The sequence below is a fragment of the Lemur catta genome, chromosome 1, assembly GCF_020740605.2.
Source record: "Lemur catta isolate mLemCat1 chromosome 1, mLemCat1.pri, whole genome shotgun sequence".
NCBI lineage: Eukaryota > Metazoa > Chordata > Mammalia > Primates > Lemuridae > Lemur > Lemur catta.
The window spans coordinates 150710593-150737109 of record NC_059128.1 but is presented as its reverse complement, the minus strand read 5'-3'; the positions used below and the strand labels follow the sequence as shown (position 1 = coordinate 150737109).

Sequence of the window (26517 nt, the reverse complement as noted above, 5' to 3'; positions counted from 1 at the left end):
CCAAAAAGAAAGGAAAGGGGATGGCGGGAAGAAAGAGGAAAAAGGGGAGGGGTAGTAGAGAAGGCTGAGGAGAGGGAGACTGGGATTGGAGCATTTCATCTTCCTGGATTTCAGGGGAGCACAGTTTAGAAAGCAGATATGAAGACTCAGGGGTACTGCTTTGGGGGAAACTGTGGACAGTTTTGCCGCCCTGTTAAGTTGGAGCTATAATCAAAACAACAGCTGTGCACCAGATGCTGACTTTCCGAGGAATACCGTTGCTGTCTCGCAGCCCTGCCTTGGGAGTGTCGCAGAACTGGGGAGAGAGAGGCAGGCATAGTTTCTCTTAAGTCTCCTGAGACAAATTCAAAGAGGCTGCGAGGGCCAGCCAGCAGTTGTGGGTGGCTTCCATCCGAGAAAAGACTGCAGCAAGAGGCAGGAGGAGAAGGGGAAAAGAAGGAAGAAAGTCATTCTCAAGCAATGAAATAAGGAGGTTTCTTAGAAAAGATGTTGTTTGGGGTACTCCAGGGAAGACTGAGGTGCTCCACCTCAGTACGCCTGGCTTGGGAAGTGGTCTGAGAGTGAGACAGGAACTTGCTTTGATTAAATGAGTCTGCTGTGTGGACATCTGCCTTGGGCTGGGTGCCCCAGATCCTGCGCTGAGAATTTGAGTGCAAGTAGTTTATTTGGGAAGAGATCACAGGAAATGACAGCGGTGGAATGGGGAAATGAGTCAGGAAAGGGAAGGAAGCCAGTAAAGGATATCTTTTTTTTTTCCAGAATATTAGGGGGATACAAATGTTTTGGTTACACGGATTGCTTTTGTACCACTTGAGTCAAAGTTATAAGTGTGCCCATCACCCAGATAGTGTACATTGTACCCATTAGGTATGAATTCACCGGTCCCCTCCTCTTCCCTCCCACCTGCCAGATTTCCATTGAGTTTTATGTCCATCTGTGCACATGAGTGCTGACTGGTTAGTTCCAATTTAACAGTGAGTACGTGTGGTATTTGTTTTTTCATTCTTGCAATGCTTCACTTAGGAGGATGGTCACCAGTTCCTTCTAGATTGTTGCAAAAGGTATTAATTCATTTTTGTGGCTGAGTAGTACTCCATGGTGCACATATACCACATTTTATTAATCCACTCATGAATTGATAGGCACTTGGTTGATTCCACATCTTTGCGAATGTGAATTGTGCTGCAATAAACATTCTAGTACAAGTGTCTTTTTGATGAAATGACTTTTTTTTTCTTTTGGGTAAATACTCAATAGTGGGATTGCTGGATCAAATGTGGTAGGTCTACTTTTAGTTCTTTGAGAAATCTCCATACTGTTTTCCATAGAGGTTGCATTAGTTTGTAGTCCCATCAACAACGTGTAAGTGATCCTTTCTCCCCACATCCCCACCAGCATCTATTGTTTTGGGACTTTTTGATAAAAGCCATTCTCACTGGGATTAGTTGATATCTCATTGTAGTTTTGATTTTCATTTCTCTGATGATCACTGACATTGAGTATTTTTTCATATATTTACTGGCCATTAGTCTATCTTCCTTTGAAAAGTTTCTGCTCATGTCTTTTACCCATTTTTTTAGTGGGGTTGTTTGATTTTTTCCTTGCTGATTTGCTTGAGTTCCTTGTAGATTCTGGTTATTAGCCCTTTATTGGATGTATAGCATGCAAATATTTTCTCCCATTCTGTAGGTTGTCTGTTTGCTCTGTTGATTGTTTCCTTGGCTGTGCAGAAGCTTTTTAATTTAATCAGGTCCCATTTATTTCATTTTGTTGTTTCTGTGATTGCCCTTGGTGTCTTCTTCATAAATTCTTTGCCTAGGCCAATATCTAGAAGAGTTTTTTCCAACAGTTTCTTCCAGAATTCTTATGGTTTCATGCTTTACATTTAAATCTGTTATCCATCTTGAATTAATTTTTGTGAGTGGTGAGAGATATGGATTCTGTTTCACTCTCCTACATGTGGCTATCCAATTTCCCCACCACCACTTTTGAATGGGGATTCTTTTCCCCAATGTATATTGCTGTCTACTTTGTCAGAGATCAGATGGTAATATGTGGGTGGTTGTATATGTGGGTTCTCTGTTCTGTTCCATTGGTCTATGTCTCTATTTTTGTGCCCGTACCATGCTGTTTTGGTTACCATAGCCTTCTAGTATAGCGTGAAGTCTGGTGAGGTGATGCCTCCAGATTTGTTCCTTTCGCTTAAGACGGCTTTGGCTATTCTGGCTCTTTTCTGTTTCCAAACAAAGTGTAGAATTATTTTTTTCTAGATCTGCAAAAAATAACATTGGTATTTTGGTGGGGGATCGCATTGAATCTGTAAATTGCTTTGGATAGTATGGACATTTTAACAATGCTGATTCTGCCAATCCATGAGCATGATATGTTTTTCCATTTGTTTACATCATCTGCAGTTTCCTTCCTCAGTGATTCATAGTTCTCTTTGCAGAGATCTTTCACCTCCTTGGTTAAATATATTCCTAGGTATTTTAAGGATATCTTACCAAGTGGGTTACCACCACAGGCTACTGGAGTGTAAGTGCATGCAGCATAGAACACATGCCTCAGTGTCATACCACCTGGCTCAAAGGAAACTGGGTGTTTATCTTCCAGCTCCCATCTGTCTTTGGTGGAGGGCTTCTTAGGGCCAATGTTGGGAGGGTGAACTATACAGCACTCCCTGCCTGCCCCCAGTAGCTGGGCCAGCATGAAAGGAAGAGCAAATGCAGGGGCTGTGCAAAGGGCCCTGTAACATTGTGCTGAACAGTGGCAGAGAGCACATGGAACTATTCTCATTTTCTGGATGTGGAAATTGAGGCCCAACGTCTTGACATCTCTTTTCCAAGTCCTCATATCTGGTTTATGAAGGAGCCATGGCAAAAACAACGAGTAATGCTGCTACTTATGATGCATATTGTTAGTGCTATTTTTTTCCTAAGCACTCAACTTAGTCTTACTCGCTAAGCTCTTTGCTATTTTCTTAGAGGCAATTCCAAATTATTTTAAAAGGTGGTTCTTATCATAGGTTAGCCAGGTGTAGCACTCTCTTTGGACTCAACCCACTCACCCCTTAACTTGCTTTCTCTGCAGTTCTTCACAGGAGGGAGGCCCGAGGTTGGGCATCATTTGAACAAACATGCAAAGAGGAACTCTAGAAAATATTGCAGTAACTCTATTGCCAGTCATGCCCTGGTCTAGTGAGACATTCTCATTCTTTCCCATTGTCCCCCACTACCAGTCCCACCTACTTCCCTAAACTCAGAGAGGACAGTCTTTGTGTTTCATATGGGTAAATAATAGCAGCTAAAGAGAGAGCTGCTCGCTGTAATAAGTTTTTTTTGCATGGCTTGTTCAGAAATTACAAATGATAGCCATCTAACAGATTCCATAAATTTCCCCTTCTCAAGATTATATGGTGGGGAGGCCTCACCAAGGTGGAGAGGGACACACCTGTCAAATTTGTGACCGGCATGTTCACACTGGGGGCTGCCTCAGCTGTCCTTGCTCTGGTAGGGGGAAAGAACTCACTAAAATGCTTGGCAGAGATGAGAAAGCATGAAAGCATCCTAAAAATGGAAGGTGATTTCGTCATAGTAACAGTAACACAGTATGTAATTCTAAGTATTCTTTCCAGAATCCTGGGTACTCTTTGGCCCTCGGTTTTCTAAACTGTAAATTGAGGGTGTTGATCACATCTCTAAAGACTACTCTTCAACATTCTCTGTCTGACTCATTTGAAACCCTTAAAATACATTTGATAACTTGTATTCTTATTCCTCTGGCAAGATACAACTCATATTTCTCCTGAAACATTCAGAACAATGCTGCTCCAAGTATGGTCTGTGGAAGATGCTGGTTCTCAAACTGTTTGTTTCAGATTTTCAATATGATAAGGACAGAAACTGAGAGTAGGTGTTGAGTAACTTAAATAGCAAGTTGATGTTGCCACAGCACCCAAGTGGAATTCATTTTTCTTGTAATTCATTTCTACTGTGTTTTACTAAAGCCTTTATCTTCTGTGAATTTAGGGCAAAACACTTGGTCTTTTATAAAAAATAAATTGATAAGTGCTCATTTATAAATAATAAGGGAAAAATTTAAATCACTTTCAATCCTGCAATTCAACTCAAGCCACTTTTGTGAAAGAAACTAGGGGTTAGGAGTGCCAGAGTGATTTACTTTTCTCTATACACATTTATTTAGTAACTTCATTGTTTTAATCATATGCAGTTTCTAAAATCAAAATATTTTAAGCACCGTCATGAAATGCAGATAGGTAGTGATGAAAGATATGCCATTTTGGCCCAGTGATTTTTGCAAAAGTGGATGAAGCATCTCAGCTTCTAGCTGTCTGAAACTGTGAGAAGGAAGTTGGAGATGCAAAGGGCCAGGCCGCCAGTTTGTTGCTGGTCACCGACTCTGCCCTGTTCTCTAGGACTATCTGGGTGTGCGAGGTCTCTTCCTAGGAAGGACCATCAGTACCTGCCCAGCTGGCAGAGGGCTTCCTGCCCTCTAATCTCCTCTACCAGGGTTCAGGCTTCCACCCAGGGGTCTGTGGACACCCTCTTCTGCTGAGTCAAAGCAAATATCTCTGACATTCCAAGGGATACTTAGAATAATGGAGGAGCAGCTAGGAAATGCCCTCCAGGAGAGAATGGCCTCCACCATAATGTCTGTAAATGGTCATCCTTCAAGTCCTAATGGAGGCCCCAAGAATGATGTTGCCTTAATCGCCACAAAAGAGAAAAACAAGAAAAACTGCTTGATTGCTACAATCAAACATCAAAGCTGTTGACTGAGAGGCAAATGTGTACATGCTGCCAAGCCTTAAGTCAGTCGCCTTCCTACACGTTGCGGGGCATGAGAAAAATAGCGCCGAGAGTAGGATGTCCAAAATGTTGGGAGCAGGGCAAAGAAAGAAGAATCACAAGAATCCATAATAGGAAAAAAAAGCAAACATGTATGTGGCTATTTTGGAGTATATATATTATATAAATATGACATTTCCCAGGAGTTAAAGAAAGGTCAGCTTGAAACACACACACACTTCAAATCTCCATCCCCATTCCTAATCTGAAAAACCACTTTAATATTAAGGGATTGGAGTATGTTAGTTTGGGTCAAAAGATGATTTCCCACATTTGTCTATTTTAAACTTAGAAGGAGGCAGAGAATTCATGGATCTTCCCAGTGTGGCTCAAGGAGTCAGTCCCTTTGCCAGTGCCTTGCAGACTAACCTTGACTCCCTCCTCTATGAAATCCCCACAAATCAAAGATGGGAAGCAGGCCTTGTATCCCCTGGGCATACTAGGGAATCTCACAGCTTTCCAACGGTTTAGGAAAAGTAGAAAGTAACCTATTTACAAATCTCTTTGCTCTGGGAAAGGATTAATACCTTTATCTTTTTTTTGTCTCCCCATAGGAGCACTCATTACTTTTCCTTTAAATAGAAATATGCCCAGTGCCATCTTCTCCCATTCTCCTTGGAAACCTGCTTTGGTCCACACAGAATTCACAAAATTAAAATAAATTGCTGTGGCTTATGTGACTTTGAAGATTAGGACTTGGAATAAATTGGCTTTGGATTATAATGTTAACTATGGAAACTTTTCCTTTGTTCTCAAAGGCTATCCGCTGTGAGATTGACAGCTGGGATTGGTCCTGACCCCAGCGTTTGCCTCCTCTGATGTTGGTCATGCCCTCCTCTTCACTTCTGGGTGTGGCTATGGGAATTGTTGATGGTCAGGGGAGAAAGAACTCTCCGAAAGGCTTGGTGGAAAAGAGAAAGCACGAACGCTTCCTAAAAAGGCAAAAAAGTTTCACCAGAGTAACAGTAATACAGTGTGCAATTCTGAATGCTCTTCCTGGTTTAGTACTTTCAGCTTTAGAGGAAGGGACTACATCAAGACTTCCTCGAGGTGGCTTTGTAGCCATAATCAGACGGTGCAGTTTAGCAGACACAGAGATCTGGGCAGAAAGGAAAAAGCACTTTCTTGGCAGTTGTCTTGGCCAGCGTTGCTAGAAGGAGAGTGTAACACAAAGATTTTTGTGCAGTGACAAGAATAAGGTCTCAGGAAAAGGAAGTAAGAGAAGCAGGAAGGAGCATGCAAGGAGTTTAAGCAAACCTGTAGTTTTGGGAGCGGTCTAGCCTCAGCCTGATCTCACAGGAAGCTCTAGAGTTTGAATTGTACTGCAGAGTTATCTCACCAGGAGCCCAGAGGGTTGGACTGTTAAACTTCCACCTGTCAGTTTGTTATCAGCTACAGGCTGCCCCTGGAAGCAAGGCTGTCATGTCCGGAAATCTCCAGGCGGCATCTCCCATCAACCATGGGCAATCCCTCAGAGAATAGTGAAGGTGTGAGTTCTTAAGACCCAACACCTGTGGCAGCTGAGGTCTGCTAGGCTTGGCTTGGTAAAGGGAAACTGGGCAGGCACAAGTGACAACTTCCACAGCAGCCAAAGCGGTTGGAAATGGAGAGTGCGTGAACTGTACATTATCCAAGGAGCAATGTGTATCATATACAAATTCTATCCTATCCTATAATACTATATTATACTACACATACTAAAGAACATCATATTATTTTATTAGATTGGATTACAAAATAAATCTGGGGAGGAACATGGAGGTTGTTCAGTTCAGTTTATTCATTTTATAGAAGAGAGGAAGTAGGTCAGCATAAATCCGTACTGGGAATCAGCTTGGATTCCCAGTTTTCTGCTTTTGCTTGAATTTAACCCAACTCATATTTATTGAATGCCTACTATGTATAAGGCACAGTTTTAGGGACTGAGAAGGGAGTTGAAAGACAAAACTCAGCCTCTGCCTCAGGCCTTAGAAAATTACAGTTTGGTGGAAGATAGGGAATGGAAAAAAGAAATAAGACACATAAATGTTAGGCAAATCAAAATTCAGATCTCAGCCTGAGAACAGTGTGTTGATTAAGTGCTTGGGCACATGAAGGCAAAAGCAGACACACAGAGGCTAGTTTGTGCTTGTCTCAATGTGATGCTTCCATCACAATTTCCCTGTATTTAAAACTATAAAAAAAGAAAATATCCTGGCAGAAGGAAAATATCCTTCTATTTGGGTGAGGCTGAAGAAGATAAATATGCAATTAGGGTTCTGGGAAAGGGGAAAAGAGAAAACAAACAAAGAACAAAAACAAGCCATCTCATTTCAACATGTCCTTTTGCCATGAAAGCTGCTTCGATTCTTACCCTGGAAGTGCAAATTATTGAAAGTTTTACTCATGAAACAAGATCATTTTAAAGCCAAAGGCCAAAGATCCTACTTACTTTGGAGAAAAATGTTAAATCCAGCCCATTCTCTCCTTCCAGCCCAGGCATGTTTTATTATAGTATCAGGATGTTTTCTATCTTTTAAACTGCCTTATGCTCCATTGACATGTATATTAGTCTGCTCATTTAAAGTCGTGTGTTGTTTTAATATTCATCCAATGTTTATGCACTGCTACTTTGGGCAAGATCTAAGACCCATTCATACATTCATTCATTCACTCACAGAGCATTTACTGAGAGTCTGCTGTGTGGGAGGGCCCTTGTCCTTGGCTCAGGGAATACGAGGATGAGAAAGGGACACTTAACCTGCCTCTAAGGGCTCACCATTCAGTTGAGTGAGACAAATAAGCAGGTGAATCTATTAAAATATGACACATGCTAAAATAAAGCTCTGTCCAGTAACTCTAACCGAGAATGATTTGAGGGATATTCAAGGAAGTTTCTGTAAAGAAATTGACCTTAATTGAAACCCCGGGCCCTGGGTGAAGGGTTACATCATCCTGTGTTATTTTCTTTATAGCAGGTATCATTAAAGAAAAATTATCATTTTAAAATTTTGCTTGTTGATATTATTGTTAATGCATCCCCTCCTTCATCTCACTAAAACAGCATTTCTCAACCTTTTTTTCATCACTGCTATTGTAAGAAGCCTGTGTAGAGAATATTTTCCTAATCACTACTGCCTGTGATTTTTTTCCCTATAGTAAAATATACATATTATAAAATTAACCATTGTAACCATTTTTAGGTGTTGATTTTACTGGCATTAAGTACATTCACAATGTTGTATAGCCACCACTATTTCCCATTTTTTTCATAACTTTCATTTCCACAGACTCTTTACCCATTAAAGAATAACTCCTCGTCCCCCTTTTTCCAGCCCCCGGACGACCACCTGTCACTATGAATTTACATGTTCAAAGTATCTCATATGAGTGAGATCATACAATATTTGTTCTTTTGTCTGGCTTATTTCACTTAGCATAATGTCTTCAAGGTTCAGCCATGTTGTAGCCTGTGCCAGAATTTCATTCCTTTTTATGGCTGAATATGCTCATGAAATTTAATATCACATATTAAATCTGGCTTGTGTACTATGGGACTTTGGAGGGCCACAAACCACTGTAACATGTTTCCAACTTTCCAAGAACCCGTTTCACCCGTTTGGGGCAATATCCCCCTGTAGAGAATGCCTGCATTAAAATGTCAGCTCCGTGATCCTGTCTGTCTTATTGTCCACTCTGTCCCCAGCTAGTGGCACAATTCCTAGCACATAGTAAGCATTCGACAACCATTTGTTGAATACTTCTCAGGCTCTTTCCTTAACCACTTATTCCTTCTTCCTTGAAGCCACTGTTATAAAAAATTGCCCAATCACATGTATTTTGACACTCAGTGCCTCATGCTACTGAGCCAAGCATCTCACCACACTCATGTCCCTCAGCTGCACACACCATTCTCAGTGACCCTGTATTTGCCTGCTTTCTTCTCAGAAGTAAAAGATTATGAGCCTCCATTCGGTTCCAAGGTGAGGGAGCACCCCTGTGTCGAAAGCATGAAGGACAACGTGTTGAGAGATCGAGGACGACCAGAAATTCCCAGCTTCTGGCTCAACCACCAGGTAAGGAGTGACTATTTAGAAGAGTAAGATTCATCCAAAGTAGCCTCTTAGGAAAGAAGGAATTCTGGGATATTGGGCTTAAATCTGAGGGCAGGTCCCTTGGTGATCTATGACCCTGTTAGGTTTTGTTTATAAAGAAAATGTCAGTAAAGTGGATGGTGCTATTAATTATAAGTTCAACCAGCAGGTATGTACAACATTCAAAGAAAACTCAATGGATAATCATTTGAAGGGCATTTATCCTCTTTTCTAAGCCTCCTTAGTTCTGGGTCAAAATATTTTCTTTGCAGCCTCTGCTAGTCACTCCCATGCTTTAACATGGGGAGTTTACATTTCATTCCCTCTGGGTTCCAAATGTTTTCTGCTGGGAATCTTCTTCAGCTCCGGAAGGAAATACTTAGCAGATGTGAAACAAGCAGGGTTTGTCGGGCAGCTGGACTGAGAAGGGACTGCGCGTGCAGAGGGCCATGCACAGGTGTTTGCAGGCTGTGCACACAGACTTGGGAGAGACCTGCGTGAGCACGCATGGGAAAGAGGAGGCCAGCTCCTCGCTCAGGAGTGAGGGAAAGCAAGGAAGAGGAGAGTGCCAGTGAAGGAACAGGAAGCCTGTCTGTTGGGAACATCCTAATGGCTTCTTATTTTTTCAAGAAAGGGTAGCTAAGGCTGCATAGCAGGGCAGTGGTTTTAACTTACAGGGAGGCCTGTCCAAATTCTTGCTTTGGGGGCACTTCGATGATGGCAATGGTCAGAGAAAAAGTAAAAAAAATGATATGTTGTGAGTGAGAAAGAACTGTCTCTAGGTCTGACACACCCAGGAAAGAGCCCTTCGTAAAAAAGGAGAGAGAACAGTGTACTCCTATCTCACTGACAAAAGTGTTCTTTCTACTGACTAAAAGGTTTTATTGCCTCTTTTGGATGAATTCCCTCATCCATGAAAGCTGAGGCTAAGTTGTAGGTTTTCCTAAGGGCAAGGCAAGTTCAGATAAGAAACAGAAACAAGTCAGGCGCAATCGGGAAGACAAATGGAGCAGGAAGCCTGGTCTGAGCCAGTCCTGGCCCGGAGCCACTGCAGTGGACAGACCTTAATAAAGTCAGGGTGGGGAGGTGGCGGCAGTGAACCAGGCTGTGTTGGGTCAAGGGCTTCTCCGAGGTTTGGGGCAAATCCTCTTTGACTCTAAAAATGCAAGACGGTTTTGCATAAACTCTGAAATCAGATGGTGCTAGAGTGTTATGTTTCTTTCAAACTCTGTTGCCTCCTCTGCTGTACAGTTCTTGTAATGAAGCCATTATTCATAATGATAAAATTCTGGAAAGAATTTGCATAATACATTTTTCTCATAATGAGATTTGTTGCCCTATTGATTTCAAGTTAATGGTTAATATTTAATTTAATTTACTGCCTATAATTACAGTGCCAGAATAAAATAAATGTTACCTGTGTACCAACAATAACACTCTACTCTTAACAGGGCCATCAATCAATACCATCATTTAGGTGAATTATGCAATTAATTCAACATCATGAACTCACAAGGTGGGGAGGGAGAGGGAGGCTCCTAGGTGTGTTGGAAAGTTGTTGGTATTAGAAGGCATGCAGGGAAAGTGCCCGTTCTCCCAGGCAGTGTTGGGATTTATCTGTCCCACCCCAGCCACCTATGGAAGGGGTCACCATTGGTAGTATTGATCCTCTAATTGGGAGGAGCACACTCTATTTCTACCTATCAGACTATCTATTTAATTCCTGCCTGCTTTATTCCCAAAAAGGATTTGAAATGGTAACAAAAGTATTTGCATTCCAAAATAAAAATTAAGCCAATGAGAGAAAACTCTTGCCACTTTCCTGGGCAGGATTTTCTGGGTGGGTTCATTGGATGGGGCTTTTTTTACAGTGAGTATGAACCCTATGAAATGGCCTAGAGTCGAGCACATCTGACCTACAAAGACAGCTGTTTTCAGGGTTCAACCTAATGCTGATGGAGAGGAATGGGGCATCACAGAGGCCATCCTTGGCCGCTCTTAGAAGCTGCTACTGAATCACAGTGCCAGGAAACATGTGGACTTTACAGAATGAAACCGGGGTATTCAGCCATTTTAAAATAAAACAGTGTATGTGATCCAGCTGTGTGACGCTTTGGAAAAGACGAAACTACAGAGACGGTAAAGGATCAATGGTTGCCAGGAGTTTGGGGGCAGGGGGAGGAAGGGTGGAATAGGTGGAGCACAAGGGACTTTTAGGGCAGAGAAACTACTCTGTATGATACAATAATGGCAGATACATGTCATCATACATTTGTCAAAACCCATAGAATGTATAACACCAAGAGGAAACCCTAATGTAAACTATGAGCTTTGGTTGATAACAACGTGTCAATGTGAGTTCATTGATTATAACTAATGTATCCTATAGAAGCAAGATGTCAAGGTGGGGGAGGCTGTGCGTGTTCCGGGAGGGAGTATATGGAAACTCTCTACTTTCCACTCAATTTTGCCATGTACCTAAACTGCTCTGAATAAACTAGAAAGGTATGAAAATGGTATTAGGGGCCTCTTCATGGGGAATTTTTAGGTATTGGGGATAGTACTGTATCCCAGAAGTCCAGCAGAGGGTCATTGTGCTGTCTGGACCTATTGTGATTGGATAGGACCAGAGCGAACAGCTATGGCAGGTGTCAAGGGCAGCTGCCACCTGCAGACCCCTCATTTCACAGGGAACCGGCTGGCCTCACGCAGTAGGCACTCGGCCAGCACCTGTGAAGTGCGCAGGCTCTTTTGGACCTAGCCTTCCCTGCACAAACAAGGTCAGCAGGCCACCGTGCCCTCTGCAGAGCCCCCCAACTCATGGTGCCCCATTGACCTCTCTCCCACTGTAGGGCATCCAGATGGTGTGCGAGACGCTGACCGAGTGCTGGGACCATGACCCAGAGGCCCGTCTCACGGCCCAGTGTGTGGCAGAACGCTTCAGCGAGCTGGAGCACGTGGACAGACTCTCGGGGAGGAGCTGCTCTGAGGAGAAGATTCCCGAGGACGGCTCCCTGAACACTACCAAATAGCTCTTCCAGAGCAGGCTGGGTCAAGTCCAAAGAGGCCATCCCGCTCACCAAAGAACAGAGGCAGCAGGAAGCTGCCCCTGAACTGATGCTTCCTGGAAAACCAAGGGGGTCACTCCCCTCCCTGTCAGCTGCTGGACGCGCAGAAACCACAGCAGCAGGGAGTGGGTGACATAAAGCATTCTATGCCTTTGACGTTGTCATAGGATAAGCTGTGTTAGCACTTCCTCAGGAAATGAGATTGATTTTTACAATAGCCAATAACATTTGCACTTTATTAATGCCTGTATATAAATATGGAATAGCTATGTTTTATATATAACTATATATGTCTATATCTATAGCCATACTCTGAAAAGAGACGAGGAAAAAGATCAAATATTCCCAGGAAATTGGTTTTATTGGAGAGCTCCAGAACCGAGCAGACGAGGAAGGGACCCATGACAGCATTAGCACTTGACAATCACACATGCGGTGGTTCTCTGACTATATGACGGGGGACTTTGAATTAGGAGAGAGGCCCCATGTCTCAGAGCCTGCCATGGCCACATTGCACTTGCTTTTGCAAAACAATCATTCCCTGCACAGGGGTTCTCCTCTGGCCGTGGAACTAAATGCAGTGGCACTGTTCGGGGACCAGTGTTCCTGAGGTTCCTGTGTGCCATTGTTTTTCCAGGACTTTTCACTTGAGCTCCAAGCTCCACATCTAATTTATGAACAACCTTTGTCATCCTAGTTCAGAAGCACCGCCCCATCTCTAATAGCATGAACATTTTAAGCCCCATTTTTTACCTTCACTGGCTGCAGAAAAATCAGAAGGTCAAATTTCCCCACCCATGAAATTGCCACACATCTACTAATGAGAGATTGTTTCTCTTTTTTTTTTATCTTACCCCTATATCTATAATACTATTCTCCACTTGCAGCCTTTATCCTTCCCTAAAAGGGAACAGATCTCTGCTCTGGGGTTCATTGTGTTTAACTTTTTATCACACTTGGTGTGACTCTCTAGCTTTCTGTGCAAACACCAGTGGGTTCCATCTTTTTTGGGCTCCTAAATGCTCAAACATGGTTTGGCCTACTGGAAAGGATTTGAACTAGTGGCTCAATACTGCCACTGTTCTTGGGCACTCCGGACATGTGTTTTCTTGGCCAGCACAGTGTTGAAAAAAAAATTACGCCACTTTTTAAATATTTGGAGATTTTGCCGAAAAATCTGGATCCCCAGGTAAGAATAGCAGAGGGTTTCCAGTTCTCTCCGGTCCCCATTCACAAAATGAAGGTGTGGACATACTTATAAAGCTGTTTCACTTCTCACTGTAAACATATGCCCTTTCCACTGCCCACCCCCGCCCCAGTCCAAGAATTAAACTGCCCCTGACCAGGGTCCTTGTAAGAAATGTGCATTCAAGCAGTCATTCTCTGGCTACATAGTATGATTTTTGACTACTTCTCTGATGTTAAGATTTGAAGTTGACCTTTTATTGGACTAAAGGGGACCTCCTTTAAGTGGGTCCAGTTAACCGGAGTCTCTTTGCTTGTATGTTAATAGTTTTTCCCTCTGCATCAGAGAGGGAAGCTCTTTACTCCAAGCTTTTCTCATGATGACCAGTGTCTCCATCACACCAGCCTTCCCAACTTTGCAGAAATTGAGAGCGAGGACTTGAATGTGGGACACCAGAGTCCCAACTGAAGTTAAGAAATCTGTGTCCACATGGACAAGAACAAAGAATGGGCTTTAATACTCCATAGGAAACTTGTTAATCCACAAACAAGTGTTAATGCTGCAAGTAATCTCTTTTTAAAAAATGTTTTTGAAGCTACTTATTTTCAGCCAAATAGGAATATTAGAGAGGGACTGGCAGTGAGCAAATCAGCTTTGTTTGGATTTTGGAAGATCTCGTGTCATTGAGGTTTTAGGATACGTGGAGAAGTTCGGAGTTAGGTGGAAACTTTAGGCACCCTGCTCAGTGTGGTGGGCTGAGAGTTAAGGACAGTTTGGCTGCAACACCATGGGAGCACCTAGAAATTCCACTTGCACCTTTGGGCTTGCTTCTGCCATCCCAATAGCTGTTGCTCATTGACCTCTAGTGGTGAGTTTCTAGAATACTGGTCCATTCATGGGATCTTCCAAGATTCAAAAAAGTATTGTCACTTCTGGGTTATCATCAGTGTAAACTGGAATGTAGTGTCAGATGATACTGTGGCTTGTTTTATGTTTCTTTTTTCCTTATTCAAGAAAAAGACCAAGGAATAACATTCTGTAGTTCCTAAACATACTGACTTTTTTTTCACTACTATACATAAAGGGAAAGTTTTATTCTTTTATGGAACACTTCAGCTGTACTCATTTATTAAAACAGGAATGTGAATGCTATATAGTCTTTTTATATCAAAAGTCTCAAGCACTTATTTTCATTCTATGCATTGTTTGTCTTTTACATAAATAAAATGTTTATTAGATTCAATAAAGCAAAAATACTCAGGTGAGCTTCCTGCCTCCTTTTCCTATTCAAGTAGTTAAGCCCACTTGACTCACTTCGTTCTTCTGCAGTTTATACAGAAAACGTCACCAGACAAATCTCCAACTTTTTCATATTTATTGTCTTCTTCGACTGACAGTCTCAGGCCTTTTTTTTAAAAAAAAAAAAAAAGCAATCACAGCTCAATCATGTGGTGTGAACCAGGTGCCGTTGGTGGCCTGCCCCTTATCCCGATGTCCTGGCATGTGCCCCTCTGTGTGCCCCAGGAGCTGCCTCTGTGCACGTGGCTGTTTGTCCCAGGGGTTTTCACAGCCAGCGCTTCTGCTAAGAGCTATTCTTGCTTTTCCTTTTGTCTCCATTCCTCATACCAGCAGGCTGTTGGCTATCTTTTTACTCTTGTCGTGTTCCATGCTTCCCTATTCCTTTCTACCCAGCCACCACTTCCCACTTAGTGCTTTTCATTGACTTATCTGATGGCAGGATGAATGTGCCTGAATTTGGCTCCAGGTCATTGTTTAAAAGGGTTTCTTGTGACAAAGTGTATGAGATTTTCTGCATGCATTTCAAGCTACCCGTTTTGGAATGTTAGAGATTCTGTGACTTCAGTACTAGTGCCTACGTCAGGATTTTTCAACCTTGGCACTGCTGACATTTTGTGTTGAATAATTCTTTGGTGGGAGGAGGGGGGCTGTCCTGTGCATTGTAGGATGTGTAGCAGCACTCCTGGCTTCTACCCACTAGATGCCAGTAGCACCCACCCCACAGCTGTGACAACCAAAAATTTATCCCGGCTTTGCCAAATGTACCCTGGAAGAAAATCCCTCCCAGCTGAGAGTCACTGAACCAGATGATGTGGTCGTACTGTGAGCATTAGTTACAGTCCTATCATAACTGGTACAGTGTTAGTAGTTACTAATTTTAGTAGTTACCTGGTCCTCCATTTGCCAGCTGTGTTATCTGGGGAAATTAACCTTTCCATGCGTCAATTGTGACATGTGTAAAATGGGATGTTATGAACCTCATCATGTACAAGATACCATTGTGATAAAGATTACACACAAGGCTCCTGAAGTTGTGTCTTGAACTTGGAAAGCCTTCAATACATGTTCTAACAAAGTAAGCCTGGGCTTTCACAAATATTGCTTGAAATATGGTTGGTTTTTTAAAAAAAATTTAATTGATTTTTAAAATACATTAATCTATAATGGTACTTATTTATGACAACTACAAGAGATCTGAAAATGACTGATTGAAGTTAGAGAGCTCCACCCAAAAAGGCAAATTCATATTAATTGCCAGCATTTAAGGAACATTTATTGAGAGCACACAGTAAGGACCAAGCACAATTCTCTATGTTTTACCTTCTTTATCTGCTTTAATCCTCACAACAATCTTACCTCCATATTATAGATGAGCAAACCGAGGCAGAGTGAGGTCTTGCTAAGGGACCCACGGTTAGCTGCAGGATTTGGACGGAAGCAGCTGGACTCCAGAGGTCAGACTCCCACCTTGAACACGAGATGAAGCTGGAGTCAGGCAGCAATGACACGGAGCCTGTTGGGGGTTCCAGGGTCAGATTTACTAGTCCAAATGTGGAGGAGGTAGACGCAGTTAGCACTGGAGGGGAGGTGGTCGGCCATGAGGGAGCCCAGGGAAGGAAAGTCATTCCTCTGGGCTCCCTGCACATGGGCTCTGGGCTCCAGCCCAAGAGCTTCAGCCAAAACAGGAGCCAAGGTCTTCTAACCCCTCTCCTCCAGCCAGGCTGTTTTGCTGGGGTTATTTCAGTTCTTGCTACTGCAAGGTCAGGAACATTCCCAGTTGGCAATTAGTCCCCAAGTGCCCTCAGCAGGGACTCAGTCCCTTGTACCAGTCAGCATCCTTTGAATGCAGGTTTTCTTTGTGCCCAAGAGTTTCTATTTTGTGGTGTCTGTTTTTGTTTCAAGCTCTTTATGCAAATGACATGCTAATAGTCCAGTCCTGCGGGAAATTCCTTCTTTAGGTGACAGACGGGGAACTTTTCATTTAAACAAGTGTGTCTATCCTTTTTTACTAAAGCCACCACAGTTGGCATCTGCTCATTTTGTTCATTTTCCTCCTGAAATAGGCTGCCTAATCATTGCTTATCACATTCCCAATTAGTTTCTTTTTTTTTTACTTGAATAATTATAGCTCCATACTCTATGGGTTTGGGGCCATGCATTTCAGGCCTACTTTGCAAACTGTGCTGATAAAAACAAGATTGTGAACTTGCCCACATTCCATGGCATGCCAATCAGCCTCACACAGTGTAATTTAATTCTAATATACCTCCTGATCTTCAGTGCATTTAAAAATAACTTGTTAATAGTCTTCCTATTCTAATTAAGCTAAAATTGCACACACTGTGAAATGCTTGCTCTCTTGCTCTCTCTCTTTCTCCACACACACACACACACACACACACACACACACACTCACACTTGATCCCTAAATATCATTTCTGTATACAGCCCATGTAGCACAGTGCTACTGAAATTCTCCTCAAAGTCGTCCCATGTCCACAATGATAGACAACAGAATAAAATAACTGTAGCCCTGGTACCCTAGGGTCATCAAAATATGCTTAATGAATTGTCTAAATATTTATCTAGCTCACCTACACATTGGAACCTGTTTAACTGCTTTTATTTCTTGGTTCCTTAACGTGTAGAATGGGGACAATGATAAGACCTATTTGGGAAAATTATAAGAATTAAATGAGATACTATTTTTAAAAGTGTTTAGAACAGAGACAAGTGCACATAAGCATTAGTTATTATTATTGTTAAGTTTTTGCACTCTCTGAAATGAAGCTGTTGTTATAATATTTTAAGAATATATTGCTCCCAAAAATCTTTGGGTAAAATTGACTCTTGAGGAAGATGAGTTGTGTTTATCCTATAACTGAGTAGACCAGCCCTTTTCCTTCAGGGGCTGTCTCATCCAAGTGAAGGGCCTGGCTGTGGTGGGAAATACAGGGCCCCATGAGACAGGAAGTCTCAGGTTTTTGTCTATCTCTATCACCACCTTCTACTTCTATGAATTTGGTCTCTTGCACTTCTGCCCCATCTGAGACTTATCCCTGCCCTGCTTAGATTAGAAAGCTGGGGAAAAAATCAAATGAGATAGTAAGTTAAAACACATAGAAAAAGTACTAAAATATCATTAATGCAAGCTATAGACTTTTCTAGAACATTATACTCATTCATTAGGAACATTACAGGTATCTTGAAGTATATTAAATATATTTTATGTGTGACATATATTCATACATATGCTAATCATCCTAACAGCCCTATAAAGTAGATATTATTTTCTCCATTTTATAGTTAAGGAAATTATCTTATTCAAGTTTATACAACTTGAACCCAGGTCTCTGTCAATACAAAACTGTCCACTACTTAAAATTGTTTTAGCCATATTTATTTCCTCCATCCAACATTAGTTGAATGCAAAGTGGTGTACCACCCAAGGTTTGCTGGCATCTTGAATGGGTTCCTCTGCATCTTATCCCAGCATCTAGCACAGAATGGAACATACAACAGTCTTTCAACAAATTTTCACTGAAGAAAGAATTGAAGGCTCTCAGCCTTTAGAAGTCCATGATCCAGCTAAGGAGACAGACCCATACAAACAAAGAGCATGCGATCAGGATGTCCTAATCACTAATGTCTCTTGGAGTAAAACAACCTACAGCTAAAAATGCCCGGCTTTTTTGGAGAAACTCCAAGCGTGAGCCTGGCTGCTGTCCCACATCTGCCCATGTGGCTACAGTGCTATAGCCACCATTGCTGTATAATAATTAAAATATCATATAAATATCATACTCTTTCTTTCAATGATTTCACATAATTTTTGTACCTCTATCATTTTTCCAGCAGTTATGATTATGGAATACGGAATGAGGTGAAGTTGGCAATTTTTTCTTCACCCTTTGTATCCTCTTTTGATGCCACCCCGTGTTTTACAGCCCCTGACATAGTACAGGGAGCAATGAATGGTACCCAAACAATATTATGGAATTTAACAACAGTGCCAAAGTTAGAAATAAACTATGACTATGTAACTATATATATGTGTCTTATTTCAATGTCCCATCTGATTACTTTGGGCCGCAGGAATAACCTGGCTGAGAAGGGGAAGTTGGGTTCTAGCCCAAGTCCTCTTACTAAGTCTGTTAGCTCTATGACCTTGGATATTCCAATTATTACTACTATAAAACTTAGTGGCTTAAAGCAGCAATTTTATTTTGCTCAAATTTTGTGGGTCAGGAACTTGGGAAAGGCTTGGGCTGGAGAGTTCTCACTGGAAGTCTCTTCTACCATTGAAATCATCTGATGGTTCAGCTAGGCTGGACATTCAAGATGTCTCACTCTGGAAGTTAATGCTGGTAGTTAGCTGGGAGCCCAGGTGTGGCTGTCATCTAGAACACCTACACATGGGCCTTCCAGCTGGCAGTGCGAGGGCCATAGTTCTGACAAGGCATCTGACTCCCTGCAGTACCATACCAGTAGAACCAAAACTACATGGCTCTTTATAACACAGCCTCGGAAATCATATAATATCTCTTCTCCCATACTCTGTTGAACCAAGTCACCCAAATTCAAAGCAAGGGGACATAGCTCCCTACCTCTCAATAGGAGACATGACAAAGAATTTGGGAACAATGTTTTCAAACCACTGCAAGTACTTTATTTACATTATGTGAGTCTCATTTTCATCTGTAAAATGGTACTACATTTCTAAGTCTTCTCTAGTGCTTATAGTCTATGGAATACTTTCCTTTAATTATCTTAATTTGTAGGTACTCATATTAACATGTATACACCATTTCTTTTCTTTTATATTAAAAAATAATTGTATTATATAAAATTAGAAGGAAAAAACTCAGTTTCAGTAGCCTTCCAATTTTTTATATATTTATGTTTTTAGAGTTGTTTTCTGTGTGTTTGTATCTCCATGTGTGGTGAACCCACCAGTACATCATCTTGGAATATCTTTCTCACATTAAGCCAGAAAGACATTATGGAATCTTGTTTTTAGGAGCCATCAGTTGTCATTATAACTAAACATATTATAAAGTATTCTAATTAAATTTTTATATTTAATATTCTAATTAAATTATAGTTTTTGTTGACCTCAGATTACAAACTCAGATGCACAAAAAAATGTCTTATTTTTCTATAAATCCATTTAATTTTGATTCTCATCCCCTATCCTGTTGAGTTGGCAGATAATATAGCCCTTTATTTGTGGAATGACATTCCCCACCAACTCCTGAGGGTTCACCATTCTTCTAGGTCTCATGCACTCAGGACAGGGGCAAGGGGTTGAGGAGCTCTGGTTCTCAGTTATCCATGAAACCTGACCATACTCACATGCCCATTACCCCCATTTGCTCGGTTTGTGGACGTCTGCCTCTCCTCTGGTTCCTTGCCTTGTTGGGGGTAGGGAGCTTGGCATTATTCTTGGAAGAGCCCAGAGTGCTGGCAATCTAGGCTTGTTTCCTAGTGCCCCACATGCCACTCGGTTACATCTCCCATGTCCTCAGGGCCCCGCCTGGGAGCAGTAGGCAGGTGCCCTCTCCTCTAGAGACCACCACAACTATTGCTCCTTCAAGTCGTAAGGATTCTATACCCTCTGATTTTGGCTTTGCCCAGGCTATACCCCTGCTCTTTTCTCAACACATCTTGATAGCTTATCAACTCGGAGCTTGAGTGATGGCCAACCAAATAACTAGTTCACTTAGTCTTCAAACGTTCTCTGGAGAAGGAAATATTTGCATTCCATCTTTCTAGTGCTTCATAGAAAGGGAAGAAGGACCAAATAATTATTTTTCCAGAATAAGAGTGATGTTCACATCCTACTACAAAAGGATACATCAAGCTTATTTATATGCATTACATATTCCCCAATTTAATAAAGTAAATTACACTTCCATCAGCTAGTTTTCTTGAGTCTGTGTTCAGCTACTTCCTAAATCTCCAGGGTCTGATGGGAGAATAGCCTCTTTCATGGCTGATGACACTGAAGAAATGCCAAAGAGAGAAAAAACTGCAGACTTCGTGGTTATTGCTGGGATCATGTAATACAGGTCCGTAATTTTTACATGCTGTTTCACCTTCAAAATCTCTGAAAATCTAAATAAATTTCCTAGATCATTTGGCTTCTAAACCTGACCTGAGTGATGTGATGCTACTTAACAGTCTTTATCTCTTTTAGAGTGAATACTTACATGTTATATAAAAGAAATTTTAATGTGTTTGATTATGGGAGTGTCACTTCATGCTGTAGGGTGTCACATGTTGAAAATGTGGAAGTCACTTTGGACTTCCACCTGGCGATCAGGAAATGTAGAGGGTTCCCTTATTTGACTAAGGGAAGTTCCTTCAGGAGAAATGCAGTTGTCTCGGGCCTCCTCCACAGAATCTTATCAAACAGAGAAGATTGACTCTTAGGAAAGAACAGTAGAGTTGACACCACACTCAGAGCCCAGAGGAACTTTGTCTCAGGCTATCGTCTTTTCTTCAAGCTCATCTATCTCCCCTAAAAATCATTTACTCTTCCTCTAAAATTGTCTATATCCCCCACTTCCCTTTCCACTATGAAGAGGGAATTTAAGTGCAACCATCTGGTTCTTATTTGAGTTTCAGACTTTTTGTGACTCCTGTGCACTTGCCTGTTAATAGATTTGTATGTGTTTTTTCCTGTTAATCTGTATATTGTCAGTTTATTTTAGCAGATTCAATTATCAAGACTTCAGAGAGAAAGTTTAAGCTTCTCTATACACATAATATCTATCATATTGTTTTTCTAAAAATCCCCCACAATTCTAGATTTCCAAACCTATCTAACTCTCAGTGTTTTGGATAGGGTTTGGTATAAATAGATAGATAGACAGATATACACATATTGATATATAGATTCATATATATGTTTCTTATTCATGATATTTTTCATGTGCCCATTACAAAGGCAGAAAAAAAATTCCTTCTACCATTCTAAATTCTCACCTGGGGGCTTAATAATAAAAGAAAGATTAAAAAGAGAAAAATAAACAAGTTTATTAACATGTATACCTCACGTATGTATGGGAGATACCCATGGAAACATTAGTAATTCTCAAAGAGGTGGCTGTAATTCAGGCTTACATACCATCTTCAGCTAAAGATAAAAGAGATAAGAATGGGGGAGATAAGTTCTAGGGATGTGACCAGGAAAAGTACAGCAAACAAGAGTAAGTTTTATTAGGTAGATGTAAGTCAATGCCTTCTCCACCGATGAGAGTCTGTTGTGATTTATCCATCCTTCTCTTCCTGATACAGAGAGGGAGATACCCTTATAAATGGAGATTTTCTTTATAAATGTAAATTTCCCTTAGAAAAGGATTATTTCTACTGTTTCCAGAGCATCTTCTTTGTCTCCTATTTCTCAAAATAATCACCTCAAAATCATCCTTATGCTAAAGAGGTATATTTTGGTATGGTGTATTCTAGTCTCTTACAGTCATATTTTGGAGTGGCATATTCTGTTTCCCACACCATTCTGGCTGTATTGTGGGGCATGACGATTTTAAGGTAGGATTGTTAAAGCTGAAAACCAGGAAAGGCCTTTTTAAATTTCAAAAGCTTGTGCTTCTAAATATCAAGAGGCGTCTGCGAGGAGACTCAAAGCAAGGAAGAAGATAAGAAGAATCAGAACAAGTCTTCTTTTTCCGTTCACTGCCAAGTCTAGGTAAAATCCTTCAGTCAAAGGGATACAAAGGAACTATGATGAAATAAGTTGTTCCTGGGACTGGGGACTATTGTGCTGCAGACCTGGAGGAACCATGCAGACTGAAGTTAAGTCATAGTCTAGGGAAAACCCAACTCCCATTAGAGTGACACTTTATATTGTCAGCTCATGGGAATGGGAACAGTATGGATTCCAAGTCAGAAACTCTAGAACTGCCTGGATCCATTCAAGTGAGAATCATGTTTCTTGCACCCTGGAATGACAGCAATAGTCTCTTACACTAGCATTTGGTAAGAAGCCCCCATCCATAGCAGCTTATTGACAACTTAACATTTATGAATAGTGGCTCCAGTGGCCCCAGAGACTTCTCAGGCCTCATCTGTTATTAACCTAACTCAGTTTTTCCAGTCATAATTATTACTTTCTTTTGTGTATTGGTGGTTTCTAATGCTTAGAAGTAGATTAAGGCTACAGGTGTCCTCCCCAAGAATCTCACCGGCAGGCTTCAATTAAAACAATCTCAGATTGCAAAAAAGTGGTCATGCAACCTGTTCCATAATCTCAAAGAAGTCTCAATTCTCTCTCTTTAAGAAATATCACCAGATCTCACAGTTGAGACAAAAGCAAAGATATTTTAGAGGTTGGGGTGCAGCACTTTACAGTTGGTATCCAATGACTAAAATTTAGTAAATCTGTCCCTGGGTACTGTTTCAGAATGTAGGGCCCAAGGGAAACTGTAACAGGAAGAATGGCCTGAAAAAGGGTAAAAATGTTTTCTGCCTCTTCAAAACCCCCTCACCGTCTTTGAGAACTAAAACCACATCACTGCCTCAGGCAGTGGTTGGGAGGAGCAGGATAGTGTCATTTGTTCTTTGTGCCACAAGATGGCTTGAGGGGGGGGAATTGCCAGGCGGAGGTCACAAGATTGTCTTAGCCAAAGATAGGATTATGGGATTAATCAGAACCTTTAAAAGGTCTGTACTTCTGCTCAGAGGCAGGACACTGGTACTTTAAGATGGGAGTCTGCTGACCTCCTCATTTGCTGATTTGCTGGCAAATTAATAAACTTCTCCTTCCTTCTCCTCAAACAACTTGTCCTCATTCTTCTGATGCAGCCTTGGGGACAAGTGCTGAATTTTTGGTAATAAAACTCCCCTTTGCCCTCTGAAGTTTCACTGAAAAAATCAACTCACAAACGGCAGATTAAGTGGAAAGAACGCATATAAAATTATTTAAGGTATATACAGGGGAGCCTTCAGAATAAAGACCCAACATTCCAATGGAGTATAGAAGCTTATAGTCTATCTTGAAATTACAGAAAGAATGTGGGCTCAGAGTACGGCCCAAAACAAGTTATGGGAAGGGGGAGAAGAGGAATTGTGCTGAGGGCCAATAAATGACTACTAGGGAGAATGAATGAATGGGGAACAGAGAATAACTAGTAAATAGTTCTCTTTGGAATGTTAATGAGTCTGACAGATGGGCATTGTCTTGCATAACGTGGTTACATTCTTGTTTTTTTTTTTCTGCAATACATAATATGATAACAGAAAGGAGAAGGAAAAACAATTGTTCTCCTTAGTGGACCCAGACTTTAGAAAATAGAGGAACTTCAGAGAATAACTTATCCTATGCTTTGGGAGAGACTGCAGGGGCTGGAGGAAGTTCAGAGAGACCTTGAGGCTTCTTCAGTTCAGCATGTCAAAAATACCACGTTTTGGGTTTCAGTTTCTGAGCCCCAAAGAACTGAGTCTATAAAGGCCCCATATACCATTATAAAAGATCAAGACTTCTGGGATAGGTGGATTCTTTTCATGTGAAAATGGAAAGAATCTTCACACTACTTCTAACCGATTCATATATTGCTATAGTTTGGATGTTTGTCCTCCAAACCTCATGTTGAAATTCGATCCCCAGTGTTGGAGGTGGGGCCTAGTAGAACGTGTTTGTGTCATGGGGGCAAAACTCTCATGAATGGCTTGGTGTCACCTCCCCTCTCTCTTGCTTCCTCTCTCACCATGTGATCTCTGCATACACCAACTCCCCTTTGCTTTCCACCATAAGTGAACACAGCCTGATACCCTCACCAGAAGCAGATGCTGACAGACACCATGCTTCTTGTACAGCTGCAGAACTGTGATCCAAATAAACCTCTTTTCTTTATAAGCAACCCAGCCTCGAGTATTCCTTTATAGCAGCATAAATGGACTAAGACATATCTCAAACACTAGTAATTTCACCAATGACCACCCATTTGTAAATCGTTATGATAATTAACAAAACCTCTGCTATTGATAAATAAAAGTAGGTGAAATGCTTGTAGTAACAGTCTCTGAAGTGTGACTTTTGACAATATATTAACTGACCATTCCTGGAGTATTTTTGAGATTGAAGAAGCCATCCATTCTAGGAATGTACATTAAAGCTACCATATACACACATGTATATCAAATGTATATGCTAAGTTATTTGAAAGTAAATTACAGACTATAATTCACTATCTGAGGTCTTGTGTGCGTAAGTCCCTTTTCAATTCCCCAGAGCACTCAGGAGGCATTCGAGTTGGAGGGTGTAGCACTGGATACCTAGAAGAATAAGGGTGGTAGAATTTAGATGAAATCCTCTCAGCTTCTCAACCTTCACACTTGAACTTGTTTGGGACTGAATGGAATCAGATGAAAATCTCTTTCAAAACCAGGGAAGCAGTATTTTTTCTCCAGTTCTTCCTGCTCAGTGATTACACCTTACCTTTGGAACAGAACTAGATTTGTTGAAATGCCTTTTCACGATAGCTCCCCCATGGACTGTGATGAGTCATCATTTCTGCAAGGAATGTCTCTGCTGTTGGCACAATGATATAAGAAAAAGCTGTTAATGTAGGCCATACCTTATGGTTTTTGTTTTATGAGACAGGTATTGTGTTAACAAAATGGATATTGTGTTAGGAAATTAAATCATTCACATACCAGTATCGTGGTAAGAAATTAAATCACTTACATGTTATAAATCTTCACTAATAGATATTAAATGTAGCTTCTTAAAATACTAGTAATGAGTTAAAATTTAGACATTGAACACTCAAAATTTTAATGGGCAATAATATAGAAGTGATTAAGTAAATTACAGTCAGGGGTTAATCATGTAGGGAAGTTTTGTAGACTGCTCTGATGATATAACGTTAAGTTGAAAAGAATAATTTTAAACGTACAATTTTACCCTGTTTTTTTTTTAAAAAATTATATCTAACACATGTATATGGGGCTCATAAAATGATACTCCAAAGTGAAGGCATCAGAAACAGCCTCAGAAACTGAGATTCTCTCTGACCCTCTCCTGCCCTCCTGTCTCTCAGCCTCATTCTTTTCTGAGGTAAGTCATAGAAACTAGAATCCCTTTTCCCCAAGACAGGTCATAGAAAAACCCCTTTTTCTCAAAGCCAGCTATAAAGCTTAAAATTATTACTCTAACTTTCCCCCACCTTTCTGTGTAAGAAACAGCTGTAAAGAAATTCTCTTACCTACCTTGTTTGATTATAGGTTGTAAGACCCCATTCCAGAGAGGGTTCCGCCCAATACCTGGGAGGAAGCCATGCTGCACAGAGAAGCCACAAAGAATCTGAACAGAAAGACCTTGCTGGGTTCTCCCGATCCCTGTCAGTCCCTGCTTCATCAAACCTAAGCATAAAATCAGATGACTTGTCCTGTGCCTTTGGGTCTTCAGTCTAAAGTCTCTTGTATCACGTAAAACTTTGATCAAATAAATTTGCTATGTTTTTCTCTAGCTAACCTGTCTTTTGTTATAGGGTTATCAGCTATGACCCTTATGGTGGAGGAGTAAAGATATAACACCTTTACTCCCACTTATGTATGCTCATTAATCTACCATTTTTGCATTGCTATTTGTTAGATTGCTTTCTATTTCCAGCACTATGAATATTGCTACAAAGAATATCTTCATACAAGTTTGTATTTGTATGTTTTTTGTCATATCCTTAAGAAAGATAGACTACAAGAAGTTATGAGAATTTTTATGGCTCTTATAGTCTCTGGCAAAACTATTTCTCAAAAGTGGTGTGTTCCTTTTTATTCCCACCCACAGTACATGAGAACACGTATTTCACAGAACATTTACCAGCTTTACATATTACCATCAATTTTTTGTTAATTGAATATTTCACAATTATACATCATTATTGTTATTACTTACATCCCTTTTATTCATAGAAAGTTGAACTTTTTTTCATATATTTGTTTAGAAATTATAGTTTTACTGCTTAGAATTATCTGTCATGTCATGTAAGGAGAAAAAGGTA

General features: G+C 40.9%; 1 protein-coding gene across 2 annotated transcripts in view; it reads left to right on the top strand.

The window, feature by feature from the left end:
- TGFBR2 (transforming growth factor beta receptor 2) overlaps positions 1–14462 on the top strand; it is an 86647-nt gene extending 72185 nt beyond the window's left edge. For both annotated transcript variants that reach the window (XM_045537553.1, XM_045537562.1), the window contains 2 exons: positions 8796–8923; positions 11794–14462. In XM_045537553.1, coding sequence (XP_045393509.1) covers positions 8796–8923; positions 11794–11973 — 308 coding nt within the window. In that variant the 3' untranslated portion in view covers positions 11974–14462. The remainder of the gene's footprint in view (positions 1–8795; positions 8924–11793) is intronic.
- The last annotated feature ends 12055 nt before the right edge of the window (positions 14463–26517 follow it).